Source organism: Passer domesticus, chromosome 6 (assembly GCF_036417665.1).
Source record: "Passer domesticus isolate bPasDom1 chromosome 6, bPasDom1.hap1, whole genome shotgun sequence".
NCBI lineage: Eukaryota > Metazoa > Chordata > Aves > Passeriformes > Passeridae > Passer > Passer domesticus.
Window position 1 is genome coordinate 74080896 of NC_087479.1, and position 14152 is coordinate 74095047.

The 14152-nt window shown below is 48.2% G+C and overlaps 1 protein-coding gene across 2 annotated transcripts; it reads left to right on the forward strand.

Annotated features, from left to right (window-relative positions):
• Nucleotides 1–920: 920 nt before the first annotated feature.
• On the forward strand, nucleotides 921–13777 carry LOC135304046 (serine/threonine-protein kinase PAK 3-like). Of its 2 annotated transcripts, XM_064426338.1 has the most exons (13): nucleotides 921–1139; nucleotides 2083–2120; nucleotides 2913–3044; nucleotides 4616–4951; nucleotides 5363–5654; nucleotides 6563–6626; nucleotides 7319–7367; nucleotides 8129–8241; nucleotides 8911–9028; nucleotides 9715–9814; nucleotides 10264–10460; nucleotides 11780–11917; nucleotides 13269–13777. In XM_064426338.1, the coding sequence occupies exons 1-13, from the start codon at nucleotides 1061–1063 to the stop codon at nucleotides 13389–13391; spliced, it is 1779 nt and encodes a 592-aa protein (XP_064282408.1). In that variant the 5' UTR covers nucleotides 921–1060; the 3' UTR covers nucleotides 13392–13777. The 2 variants fall into 2 exon arrangements, with proteins under 2 accessions (XP_064282408.1, XP_064282409.1); XM_064426339.1 differs by lacking the exon at nucleotides 11780–11917.
• Nucleotides 13778–14152: the final 375 nt, after the last annotated feature.

A 14152-nucleotide genomic window follows, 5' to 3' on the forward strand; every position in this document is an offset into this window, starting at 1 on the left:
GCTGCCAGTGTGACTGCTTCCAAACGGGACTAAAGGCAGAGATGTACATGCACAGAAGCCCTGGGCATGTCCGATAAACGTGGAAATATATGGGGAGATTTGTTAGCAATTATTTCAGCTGTTATGCCAACAGTGGCTTCTCTCCTGGCTCTGTGTGTTACAGATGAGTAATGTAATGGTTGGCTCTCACAATTAAGAGATAGATATGATGTGGATGTAAAAATGTAAAGTGATGTTATCGTAATATATCCTCCCATTGTCCTCTTTCCCCTCCCCTTGTAATAACCTTGGTAGTCAGGGCATTAGGGAAGGGCTGGCTTGTGACCAGGAGGTGGGGTCTAAAACATCTGACCTCCAATCAAGATGTAAGAAAGTAATCTCCAGCAATGGATAGCAGAGAAAGAGTTGACTGACCAAACTTTTGGAGGGGCTAAAGCTATCAAAGGCAGAGTATCTCTTTTGTAGATGAGGATGTGGCTGCAAGTCACAGAGACTGCCAGTGCTGAACATTTTTCCTTGTTCAGTCCTTTGTTAAGGTTTAATAAACCTTTAAAATTTTCAAAGTGAGAGTAGTTTCTCACATGTGCAATGCTGTGGGCCATTTTCTTGATCTGGATTCCTTTGCTTGGGTCCCATCTGAGTGCTCACTTGGGCTACAGGCTGTAGGTGCTAGGGGCACTCTTGGAGTTACTCTTGGATCCCGTGAACAACAGGGTTTGGCCCAGGAGGGCAATTTGTGCTGCTTTGTGGCAGAGGAGAACTTCCCAGGCTATTTTGTGTTTGCTGTGGGGAAGGTTGGTTATTGCTTTGCATAAAGTCACAGACCAGCATGGAGGGTTTGCTTTGTGATGTCAGGGCATGGTTGCCACGTCACAGTGGTGACATGAGAAGGTTGCCTTGGTGCACGGAAGGCCTCAGTGTCAGAGCAGCCCTAGGGCTTGCTCAGAGCAGGAGCACCCTGCGCCTTGAGGCATTTGTCAGTGAGCAGCTGCACACTGACAGGAGCCTTGTTTGTTCTAGTGTTGGAGCACAGCTTGCAAACGTGCACAGCAGTGCTACAATGATTCAGCAGCTTGCTGCTGCAGTGGTTACTGTTTGTGGCGTTACTTATTCCGGCTATTTTCTGACTCACCTGGCACGTAAGTAGAGATTTCCCCTCTACTTAGTTTAGGGTGTAACATAACCGGCTTTTGTATGTCTTCCTGCTCCTTCTTAGTGACTGAGCTGATTTAGAAACAGAAAGAGCATTAGGATGCCACTGGTTTAATAAAGCTCCTGTCAAGAGGTTCAGCTAAAAAGGGGGTGTCTGTAGCCACAGGGGCAGCATTGCCAGGGAACCTGCAGGGGTTCCCTTCCCTCCCTGGGAGAGTCTGTGGCAACAGGGTCTGTTATTTCCTCAATTTGCTGGGACAAGCAAGACAGCTTTGAAACTGTAGACTGGGAGAACTTCTCGGAAGGCCTTCTAAAAACTCTGTTGTTCCCAGTTGCAGTTGTTCCCAGAATTCAGGGAAAGCTTCTTTCTTTCTAAATTTGGTCATGAAAGAATTTGATTGTCCAACTTGACCCTTTACCTAGTGCTAAAAGAGTAATTTCCTTTGCAAAGAAGTGCAAACTCCAAACCAGTGAGTGTCTCCTCCTGAACCCTGCAGCTGCTGCTGTGCTGTTTCACAATAGAACTGCCAAAGCTCAGAGGAATTTTGGGGAAGCTTTTCTGGGCAACTGTTTACAGCAAGTTAATGAGAATTAGTGCATGCAACTGTTTTTTTTTTTTTTAAACCACCTGAAGGAGAGGATTTTAGAAGCTATTTTAAGTGTTTACTAGAACAGGAGTATTGAGTGTTAATGAAGTATTTGTATTTTCTTGATCATGTTTGTATTCTTTTGCTGGCTAAAGAGGTTGAAGTGTAGGAACAAGCAAGAACATTGTCCTGATCTCTTGGTGGCTGTGTGAATGAAATGTGTCTCCTGGAGGGATGTTGTGAAAGGGAAAATAATCTCTGTTTGAGATGAACTCTTGTGTGGGATTCACCAGGCCAGGAACTTTTCTCACAGCATCTGATTCATTTTCCCTGCCCACTACAGGTCACATAAAACATGTATTCAGCGGACCTGATCCTGAGGTGAGTGAGAAAGGAAGATTTCATGTTCCTCCTATTTAAAAATTCGGGAGCGAGCTGTCACCTTGACTAGACACAGAAGAGTATAGAGGGCCAGCAAGGACGGCCAAAAGAAAATCCAGAGAGAAAAGCCCAAAGAAAATAATTCCCATGACTTCAACAACAACAACAACAACAACAGAAGTGGATACTTCCTAATTTCAATCTCAGAAATCTGAAGAAGGAGAACTGAAGAATTTCCATAGATGCCCATATGACAGTGCTCAGCACAAGGGCTGTTGCCCTGCCAAACCTGCCCTCAGTGCATCCAAGTGCTTTAGACACTGGAATGGCTCACTTGCATCCTGTGGCTTGTAGGTGTTTTTGGTATGCCAGGATGAGAAGCCCTGTTCTTTTTCTCTTTCTCCAGCCAGCAAGGGGGTTTCTGCACAACATCTCCTGCCCTTTTCCAGCACTAGATGGGATTCTGATCCAGTTGTAGTTTTCCCTGTCTGCAGCAGCAATAGCAACGGCGTTGCTGGCTCTTTGCTACTTGTCCATTTCTGAGCTTGCAAGAAGTATAAGCTCTGTTTTGCAGAGACAACGTTGCTTGCTGATAGCAGCCAGGAAGGAATATCAAATTCATAGCCATATAGTGTTGAATTGGCCCATTTTAATGGGGTTGGAGACACTGAGAATGCCATTGCTAACACAGTTGATGAGTTCTCCTTACAAGATGTGGTTGTAAATGCCAGGAGAAATGAGGTTAGAAATGGTAGGTAACTGGCTGTCCCTCATGCTTCTCTCTTGCCACAGGAGACAAATGCAACAGCCATCTCTCCCCTGGCTCCCTCTGCTCCTGGAGAAGAAGCCAAAGAGGAGCAAAGGGAGCAAGATGACCACGAGACTCCAGCCGTGGTCACAGCCCAGCCTGATCATCCCAAGAGAGTAAGTGCCAGTTGTGGGTGCTGCTGTCTTTAGTGCAAGGCAGAGGTGCAAGTTTCTGAGCAGCCAGCACTTGCTGTTGCTGGCCGAGGAGGCAGAGTGCTGGAGTCCTGCAGGACATAGCCAATTCCTGCAGGCAGTGCCAGCTGGAAATTGGCCTTTGCCCTGTCATGTCGAGGCACCGAAGAGCTGGGGGCTCTGGGTGGGCTTTTGGCTGCCTGGCTCAGTGAAGCTCTATGTCTGGGCTTCTGCAGTGCATTGGCCAAGGGCACAGGTGGTAGTGCTGGAGGTCCCAGAGCTTGCTTTTTTTGTTTTTCCTGAGTGGAAAGGTGTATTTGGCTTGTGGAAGAGTTCTGCAGTTTTCTTGAGGAGTTCTTCACTCGTACAGATTATTTTGGCCCAGCTGCCTTTTGCCTGCTGATAAGCTGCAAGGAGATGATTGTGCTGCCCGTGAAGCTGTGGGGAGCCATTCTTGTCCCCTGTGGCCAAGGAAAAGAAGCACTTAGTTGCGAAGCCTTCTGGTGAGGCAAAAGGCAGAAGGGGTGAGTTTCTGTGGCTCCTTTTAGCGGTGAAGTCTGCAGCTTTGGAAAGTGCCTTGGAGCCTGGAGTGGGGGTGAAGCTGCAAGTCCTTGAGTGCTGTCTTGTGTTGCTCAGAGCAGGAAGGACATGTTGAAATGTTGGATGCAGTATTTGCAGTCAGATGGGCAACTTTGTGTCTAGGGAGCTGCGTGGGCCAAAAGGGGGCAGGGCTGCTGCCGGTCCAGAGCAGCTGAGCAAGAGCCAGCCTGTGGGCAGGTGGCCAAGAAGGCCAAGGGCAGGGTGGGCTGTGTCAGCAGCAGAGGGGCAGCAGGAGCAGGGCAGTGAGCGCCGGCCTGTGCTGGGCAGCGCTGCGGCCGCAGCTGCAGTGAGTGCTGTGTGCAGTTGTGGGCCCCTGTGAAGCAGCAAGTCCGTGACGGGCTGGAGCGTGTGCACAGAAGGAGATGGGAGCTGGGCAAGGGTGTGGAGCAGCAGCCCAGGGAGGAGGTGTTGAGGGAGCTTTAGCCTGGACATGGGGAGTCTGGTGAGGGACATTCAGATTTTGCTCACTCAATCAAAATATTTTAGCCACTTTTGGAATTTACTTTTTTTTCCTTTAATTAAATTGTTAATTTTTCTTTTCTTGGAGGATGAGGCTTGTTCATTTTCTTTTTTTTCCCTACCATGCTACTTTTCCTCATTATTTTCAGCCTTTTTACAGTACTTGTAGTGGGTCAGCTAGAATTTTATTTTCCAATGTGTCACTTCTGGAAAATTAAGTCGTTTTTCATGAGCTTGGTGCCGATGGATCTGTTGTGGTTCCAGGCTGGCCAGTATGGCATTAGAGATCACGTTCAGGTTATCAATGTCTGTTCCTTTTTGCAGCCCAGGGAATCAGAGTGTGTTTTGTTTGGGAATTGAGCAGGATATCAATGGCCTTTCATTCCAACTGGTCCTCAGAGATCAGAGGAGCAGGGAGGGGCTGTGCTTTATTTCTGATTACAGCAAATTTAGCAGTGTCATTGTGCCGGTCACTTGCTGTGCATTTGTGTGTACAGAACATCAAGTCAGAGCCCCAGGCAGAGCTGCCCGAAGCTCAGAGTGCCATCATGGCAGTGAAGAGGAGGAACAAAGATGAGATGAGAGGAATTCAAGAGGAGATGAATCGCCATCAGCACAGGAGCGATCAACAAAAACAGGTAAGTGGAAGAGTGGCAGCCACTCCACTCATGAAACTTCCCATGCATTGTTGTTTACAGACCATCAAGGAAGATGTGGAGGCAGAGCTGCAGGAATCTGAGGACAGGAACAAGGCAAGGGAGAAGAGGCTGGAGGAAGAAATGAAAATCATCAGAGAGAAACTTAACCGCCTCCCTAAGGCTCTACAAAATGAAGTGAGTGAGGGAGGGACAGCCACTGCAGTCACCAAACTGGTGCTTTCTGCCCTTCTTGCCTTTCAGTGCAGAGCAGCCGGGAGTGGGGCCGTGCCTCTGAGTGCCATCCTGCTCTAGTGTGGATCACAGTCTCTCTGAAGGACATTTCCTGCTGTGCTGAATCTCAGCTGCTGCCCTGGACAGTGGGACTTGTCCTTTGGCCTTTTGGCCAGCAGTCATCCAAATTGATTCCTGATGGCCTGTTGCTGCTCTCCCTGTTTCTTTGCAGTGGAACATGGTGACCCAGATGGAGGACTGAATCCCTGTCTGTATCCCTTGTAAATGGGTTCCTTCCCTTTCCTCACAGTCAATGACTCTTGGCTGACAGGGACAAGCTGTAGTCTCTGACTGCTTTGTTCTCTTTGACTTGAGGTGCAAGTGTCGACATCTCACCTGGCAGCCTGCAAAGACTTCCAGCAAACAACGGGCAATGAAGGGCCCCAAGGTTGGCGTGAGGCACAGGAACTGTCCCCACCAGAAGTGCGACAGGTTCAGCACATCATGGGCTCTGGCGTTAAACCTGCTGCTGCAGCAGCATTACCTGGAGGAAGATATACTGTTGAATCTTGGAAGTCAAGCTCGGACAGTTCGTTCATCACCAGTTCTGACAGTAGCATGGCTGCTCCAAAATGGGAGATTGAGGAGAAATATCTGCAGATACTGGGTATGTCCGATATATTTCTTATCTAAGGGACAGTGTACTCTGTGCACTTTTTCATACCTGATTCCCAATCTTTCCCATGACTCTTAGAATCCTACTCATTGGCCCAAGCCCTGCTCAGATCACTCTCTAGGAAAACACATCAAGTCCTTTGTGATTCTGCAGCACAACCCCATCAATCTGCTTCTTGCCCACAACAGCTGCCAGTGCTGTGCTCTCAGATAAGACCTGGTGGGGCTGAGAGCAGAGCCCAGTGGATTCTGGGTCTGCCATCACCTGTTGGGACAAGAAGGGCATTGATCTGCACCTCGCTGTGTCTGATCTCAAAGCCCATCCTTTGTGTCCTGAATGGGGGCAACAGCTTGTACAGGGCTCAGGCTGCTTGTGGCTTCTTCCCACTGCTTGTCAGTGTTCCTGCTTGGGCTTTGCCAGCCTTGTTGTGGTAGCTGCCCTGTCCCTGAGGGCTGGTGGGACTGCAGAGGCTGGAGCCTTCCTTAGCTGGGAGAGGGGCATCTTTGAGCTCAGCCTGCTCATGAAGGGTGAGGGTCCTGATGCTGAAAGCCCCGTCAGGATTGGTTATAGCTTGAGCTGCTGTGGTTTACAAACAGAAAGGCATTATTTTGGCAAACTGCTGAAAGATGGAAAAGATGTCCTCCTCTCCTGGGAATGCATCTCCCTGTGCTTTGTTTCCTGTCAAGAGAACTCTTCAAAGGACTGGACAAAGTCAGTCTCTGTGCCAGCCATCTGCACTGCAGGGCTGCATGTCCTGTTGCTGTTGTGGTTGTTGTGGTTTTTGTTACCCAGCTGACCACAAAGGACTCAGAGCCCCAGACAGTGGGGCTGCCTTTTGTATCTCCTGGAAGCTGGCATCTCTGCTTTAAAGTGAGCATCTTGCACTTTGTTTCCCTCAGGGAGAATGGTGACCATGGAAAATCCCACAATGAAATACACGGAACTGGAACACATTGGCAGCGGGTGAGTCCAACTGCAGTTACTTCTGCACAGCCATGGGCCAGGAGTTTTTCTGGTGGAATGTCTATCCAGCATGAAGTCAGGCCAGCTGCAAACATGTTCACACCCTTTGGATAGATTGTCCCATCTCTTAGCGCTGCTCAGAATTTGTGAGTGTGCTCAGAAGGCTTTGTCAGAGACATCTCCGTGCTGCCGAGGTCTTGCCTGCATCAAGGGACAGAACCTGGAATATCTTCTCTCTCAAGTATAGGACAGCATTGTGTTAATTTCTTTAGCGTTTTTGTATGTCTCAAAATCATAGTGCCACACTAATGAACAAAGAAGAATCTTGCTTGCATGAAAGAGCAACCTACCCCCTATCAAAGCTGTCAGGTTACAGTTCTCAGGAACATTTCTTTCCTATGGTTTGCTGAAGGAAATACTCTGTCGTTAGGATAGGAACCACACAGTTTAGAAACTGAAACCCAAGATGAAAGAACAAACTCCCTTTAGGAGCTGAGGCAGTGAACCCCAATGCTTCAGGAACAGGCCCAGTGCCCATGCACTTGAGAGGAAAATGCATCATCTGCCTTCTGGCAGAGCCCTCCTGCATCCTGCAGGTTTTGGGCATTTACAGGAGACATCTCCTGTGTGGGCTGGCTTTCACTCCAAGAGCTAAACAGCTTCTCCTTTCTCTGCTTCTGTTTTGTTTCTAGGTCTTTTGGAAATGTGGTTAGAGCACTCGACAATGCCACATGCGGTGAGGTAAATGTCAACAGCCCCTGCAGACTCTGCTGCATTCGAGGCCTTTCCCCTTTGCTGTGAGCTGGGACTGGAGCTTTGGGTAGAGCTGTGCTGAAAAGGCACAAGAAGCACAGACTGGTGCCAGCCTGCAAAATACATTTGGGGCTTTGTCCTTCTCAGCTGCCAGAAGGAAGGCACGGAGGGCAGCGGTTCCTTTCAGAGAAGGACGCGCTCACTCGCTCTCCAAGGCTAAAACAAAGGTGGTGCCTTAGAGCACCGCACTGCCCTTTGGGGCTACAGCTTCAGAGTCCTGAATTCTCATTTCTGGCTGCCAGCAAATACATCTGAAAGTTCCTGGCAGTTCCTTAGCCACCTGCAGTGCTGCACTTGGGAGCTGCACGTAGGGAGAGATCTGCAAGGCGTCCCTAAAAGCCCTAAGCCCTGCCCATACCCCAAGATGTATCCACAGAGTATCAAGGCCTGGATTACTTCTGAATCCCATCCAAAGCAGCAGAGAGTGTGGTCAGAGGTTTTGGCTGATAGTTGACACACCACGGATACCAAGTTGTCAAGGCAACATCAGTGGCCCCACATGTCCTGTAACTGCCCCCCAAGGGAGCAGAGAAATGGGCTGTTGGAATGTCAGTTCCTAATTACTGCAGTGCTAATCACAAGGCAGTTTGGCACAGCTCAGCTGTGTCATTGCAAAATCCCTCACTCCATGTCTGTTGTGGTCTCTTGCCACCAACTTCTCAAGTTATTGGTTTTCAATGTCTCTTTAGGTGGCTATAAAGAAAATAAAGCTTCGAGGACGGAAAAGGAAGCAGCTAACCCTTAATGAAATCATGATCATGAAGAGGCATAGGAGTCCCAGTGTTGTGAATTATTTAGACAGGTGAGAGGTCATGGTCTTATCCCGTGAATGTGCATTTACATACAGGAAACATGAGAAGTTAAAAACTCACTTTGGTCAGGGGCAGAAAGTGGAGCTGTTAATTATTTCTTAATATTTCTCTTCTCATCTCCAATAGATGAGAAGAGAGTGCATCTTGTCTGCATGAGTCTTCCCTGGCACACATAGTTTAAAAATTATTCAAAAATATTCAAAACCTGGATCAGCTGTATCTTTCTAAGTCAATACCCTCAAAGATCACTGTCTCCACAGTTTTACAGGATTGATTTTTTAAAGTTTCTTCAATGCTGATGAACCTTCCTAAAGTGGATTTGTGGATTTCCCTTAGATCCTTGCCTCTCTTTGCCATTGCTATGCATGCCAGAAAAACTGGGTGCTTATTTCCAGAAGCACCATGCCTGACAGGTTTTTTGTCTGGGCTGTTACTAAACTGCACTTTTTGCTTGCTGGCCATCTAAGCCATCTCCTTTTTCACAGCTGTGCCTTTCTCCTTGAGACTGCACAGACTGCAAACAATGCCCAGCCTAGAGGGAATGTCTATTCCTTTGATTCTGTCCTCGTCACAAAGGCACTTGGAAACAAGAAACCTGGAAGGAAAATATCAACGTAGCCATGCATGTTTATCCCCATGTCCTTGTTTCCTTCTTTCAGCTACCTTCTGGGTGAGGAACTCTGGCTGGTTATGGAGTACATGGATGGAGGCACCCTGAGCGATGTCATCAGCAAGAGCTACCTGTCTGAAGAGGAGATGGCAGCCATCAGTCGGGAGGTCAGCAATGCCATCTGTGCTGCTGAGGGCTTGAGCAGGATTGTCTGGGAAACAGGGGCTCAGGACAGGAGAGGTTTCATGTGCCAAGCTTTGTTTCTGTGTTGCTGCTACGCTGTGGGCAAGTAGAAGAATCTCAAGTGAAATGGCTGCCAGTGCCCCTGCACTCACTGAACTCAGTTCTTGTACTCTTTATCTCCTGCTGTTGTGTTCTCGCTCTGCCTCTTGTATTTGCTCTTCTCCATCTTGCCTCTCTAAACTTTTGCCTGTCTTCACTGCATTCCTTGCCTGTAAAAGCAAAGGTGCTGGTGGCAGGATTTGAAAGGAACAGCAAAGGAAAAGAGAGAGACTCGTTTCTCTCAGTCCTCAGCTAAAAAGGATAGGAGTGCAGCCAAAGCGCTGTTTGCTTCTGAGCACATCCCCTGCAGCAGCAGTCATCCTGGCTGGTGTGCAGGGGACAGTCTACAACAGCAGGTGCTGTTGCTCTTTCAAAAGCTGACATGCCTTTTCTTAGAAAGGTTCTGCTCTGCAAGTGTTGCAGCAGCAAGCTCTTCCTCTCAGTGGCACTGTCTTCTGCCAGTTTTTCCCATTCCTCTGGAGAGGGAATCTTTTTGATTCTTTGTGTCCTTTCTTATGTGATGAAATCACATCACTTAGTTTTGCCCTCTTTATTCTGTTTCCTCTCTCAGTGCCTGAAAGGACTGGATTTTCTTCACTCCAACCACGTGATCCACCGAGATGTGAAGAGCAGCAACATCCTCCTCAGAACCGACGGATCTGTCAAGCTGGGTCAGTGTATTCTTGGTCAGGTGCAACATTCCAGGGATGTGGGTGTGGGGCTGCTTGGAGTGACTGCCAGCTCCCCAGAAATGGTGCTGGTGACAGTGCAGGGATATCTGCTGTGAGCTGGTGACACGGCTGCAATGTGCTCAGAGGCATGACAAGGAACAAGCAGCCAAGAGTGGTGTCGCTCTGTGTGTCCCTTCCACAGGGAGGGAGCTACAGGTCTAAAGCTTCCAAAGAACAAAAGCCACTGCTGGAGGTAGTATAAAAAAATGTGAGGATTTTTTAAGTCACCAATGCCATATTTCCTTGGCTAAAGACCTGAGAAAACAGAGCAGGGACAGTTGTCCAGGACATTGAACAGCACATTCTCAAACTTCTACAGAGAAATTATTTTGCTTGGTTTCCTAATTGCACAGAATAAAATAACAACAGTTGTTGTGCTTTCTCCTCAGCCGATTTTGGCCTCTCTACTCAACTCACTCCTGAGAAGAATATACGGAGCTCGTTAGCAGGGACTGCTTGGTGGATGGCACCTGAAGTGGTGACGTGTCAACCATATGGCCCCAAAGTGGACATATGGTCTTTTGGAATTGTGGGAATTGAAATGGTGGAACAAGAACCTCCTTACTGGAACCAGAGTCCTGCCTCGGTAAGGAGCAAACCCTCACTGATCCCGCTGTCTTTCTCACCTGTCCCATGTTCTGTGTGCCATTGGACAAAATCCCATTGCCATCTGCTGGAAGTACTTCCAGCACAGTGCCCTCCTAAAAATGTCCCTGCAACACATCAGCGTCTGCTGTAGTTTTGGTTGCATCAGTGGGGGAACTCAAGCCTTACCACATGCAAAAAAACTCCATTCTCAGGCAACACTTGCCTTTGGGTTATAAGTGGTTCCAGTTGTCTTGTCTGTGTAGATGGCCCCAGTAACAGGAAACAAGCATCTTAGAACTACTCTTATGCTTCCAGAAATGAAGGAAGGAAACCCAAACCAAACAGAGTTTCTAAAACTGTGGTTTTCAGAGGGGGACTGCATCCCCTGTGCAGTTTCTTCTTGCTGGGAAGCTTGCCTGAAATCTGGGCAGGAGGGTGTAGAGACCCCAGAATCTCTTCTGCTTCTTGTGCAGTGCTGCTGAAACACTCAGTGACCATGTTTCTCTCACAGTTGAAGCCACGTTCTCCACGTCACCAAGCCAGCACCTGGTGATGTGGTGAGCCTGCCAAAACCTCCCAGTGTATCCTGGCACTTTCTGGGATGGGCCTACCATTAATGCATTGACTTGAGTATCCAAAAGAGCAGAGAGTGACCATAGTGATGGCACCTCTCCTTCTTCTGACCATGAAAAGCTTTTCTTTTCCACATAAGAGAAGCTGAAATTTTCAGACAGTTGAGAGACAGAGCTGCAGGTGTTTCCTGTGTGCCCAAGCAGGCATTTTCATCCCAACACATTTCTGCAGGCATCTTAATGTGTCTGTGTGGAATATGAGATTGTAGGTGTTAGTTGCCTTACCTGGGGAATACCTGGTGGATTTCCTTTCTTTCCTTCCAATTACCATTGTTTTCAAGAACAGGAGAAAAAGCTTGATGAGTTTTGTTCTATGGCAGCTGTGCTTAAGGGACCAACAAGCACTGCAGTGATGCCGTTCATGTACTAATCCTTGGAATTAGTATAGTAAAGTCCCTCTTCCTAAAAGCCTGTCAAGCTGGTGTGAATCCTCAGAGAAGCAAACGTGTTTTTGTTGATGTAGTTCCCACTGAGTAGGTCAATGAAATCAGCAGCCATGGCAAGATCTGAGGGATGTTGGAAAAGCTGTGGCTGCATCGGGGTTTGGGTTTTTTGTAGGTGAAGGAAAGTCATCTCTGGGTCTCTGCCAGGGCAGAAACTGCCACTGAAGAACAGGATTTAAACAGTGGGATGTGGGAGAGCAGTTACAGATGGGGAAAGCAGCAGGTGTTTCCTTTTTCTCCAGGCTAAATTCATGATAGCCTCAATAGGGACCCCACAGCTGCTGCATCCCAAGCTCCTCTCAGCTTGGCTGCGTGACTTCCTGAGCTGCTGCCTGCAGACAGACGAGGAGCGGCGCTGGTCTGCCAAGGAGCTCCTGCAGGTAAAATGCAAAGGGGCTGCAGGTGAAACAGGGTGTGAGGGATGGGCTCCTCCTCTACCGAAGTCCAAGGCATCAGATGAGCCCCCTTCCTCCTCACCTCCACTCATGGTGCTCTTCAAATGAAAATGGTGAGGAGTCCTAGACTGGGCTGGGCTGGCAGGGCCCTGTAAAGGTCATCTGGTGCAAGTGTCCTGCAATGAGCAGGGACATCTTTAAAGAGATCAGATTGCTCAGAGCCATTTTCCACCTGACCTGGAATGGTTCCAGGGACAGGGCAACTACAAGCTCTTGGGGCAACCCATGCCAGGGTGGCACCATGCCATGAGGAAACAATTTCTTCCTCCGACCTACTCTGACTTGATCCCCTGTGTGTTTAAAATTTTTCACCCACATCCTGTTGTAACTTGTCCCGTTCAAAAAGGTGTCCCCCAATTTCTTCAAAGCCTATCTGAAGTTTTGGAAAGTGGCAATAAGTGGCTCTCTGGGGCCTGTTTTTCACACAACTGAATAACTCCACCTCTGTCCACATTTCCTGAGAGGACAGGTACTCTGTCCTCTGACTGTTTCTGCTGCCCTGTTTTGTAATTTGATGGTGTGCTCCATTTTATCCAATGGCAAAAGAATTGAAGTAGAGCAATGCAGGGTACAGAGACATGCAAAGGTGGTGCAGGAACCCAAGGAAGCCAGGCTGGCTGACTGGTCAGAGATTTGGCTGTGGGCAGGAGGGGCTGCGGGGAGCTCACTGTGAGCCTCTGAGGGGCCCTGGTTTGTGCCCCCAGCCCACCCTTGGAGGTTTCTGGCACGCAAACAGGGAGAGCTGAGAGGGACTTGTCCCAGCCCCATCTGCTGCCTGGCACCCTCAAGCAGACAGGAACTGCCCCAGGGTTACTGCCAGGTTGTGTGGCAGAGAGGGAAGTGCAGCAGCCAGTGCCACTGGGCTGTCCCTGCTGGGAAGGAAGGTGCCATCCAGCACAGGAGGGGCAGGGCATGGAAAGGCAGACACTGCTCTGTCTCCCTGTGGAAATCAGCCCAGTGCCTGTTGGTCAAAGACAAGGACCAATGTGAGGCTTTGGAGTTTCCTGAAAAGAAGAAACTCCAAGGACTGAAAGCACCATTTCTAGAGCACTGTCAGTGCAAAAATCCCAGCAAGATGAAAACACCTTCATAAAAGGATGAGTGGGATTCTGGGCCAGGTTTGCCTGTGATGGCAGGGTCTTGCACATGATGATTGAGGTGCAGATGGTCCATCTTTCTGGATCTTTCTAGGAGCCCTATGAATCCTGTGAAGCACTGAGTTTGGAAAGTCATGGTTCATTTGACTTCTCTTGATTTTCTTTTTTCCTTTGTGCAGCATCCATTTATAACATCTGCTGAGCCTGCATCCAGCCTGGTGCCACTGCTTGTTGCAGTGAGGAAGAGGAAGGAGACAAGACAGCACCACTTAGTTATCAACCACCTTAGAGCAGGATTGTAGGTTAGGATAAGGGTAAAGTTTAGGGTTAGGCTTAGGCTTAGGCTTAGACTTAGGTTTAGGCTTAGATTTAGGCTTAGTTTAGGCTTAGGTTTAGGCTTAGTTAGGCTTAGGTTTAGGCTTAGGCTTAGGTTTAGGCTTAGATTTAGGCTTAGATTTAGGTGTAAGTTTAGGCTTAGGTTTAGGTTTAGGCTTAGGGTTAGGCTTAGGCTTAGGATTAGGCTTAGGACTAGGTTTAGTGCTGCGGTTACAGTTAGAGTTACTGTTATGACTAGGTTTAGGTTTAGTGTTAGGGTTACAACTAGTCTTAAGGGGTTAGGGTTAGGGTATGATTTTGTAATAGTTGTGCGGAGTAGGATTTGAAATTAATAAAATATTTCAAACCAAAACTCTCCTTGTAATTTCCTTCCTTCTTCTTCTTCTTCTGTGAATAAGCTCATGATTTCCTTGTAAAATGTCTGTTGTTTCTTAAATGTGGAAGTCACCCCTACAGTGTCTTTAGCATGGTGTCAAATTGGGGAATGCTCATCTTCATTTATCCCCTCCAGACCATGCTGCTTTTGGAATATGACCCACTTGTCTGGGTTTGGTCCGCTGTGGTACCTCTATTTGAGGTAGAAAGGGCAATGGTGTTTGCATGAAAAAACAAAGGAGAAATGGGACAGCCCAAATACTCTATGCGGATGCAGGCTCTCTGCTGTGACTCAGGAGCATTCAAGTTCCTGCCACTTGGATTTGTATCCCCAAGTGCAATCTCTTTGGCA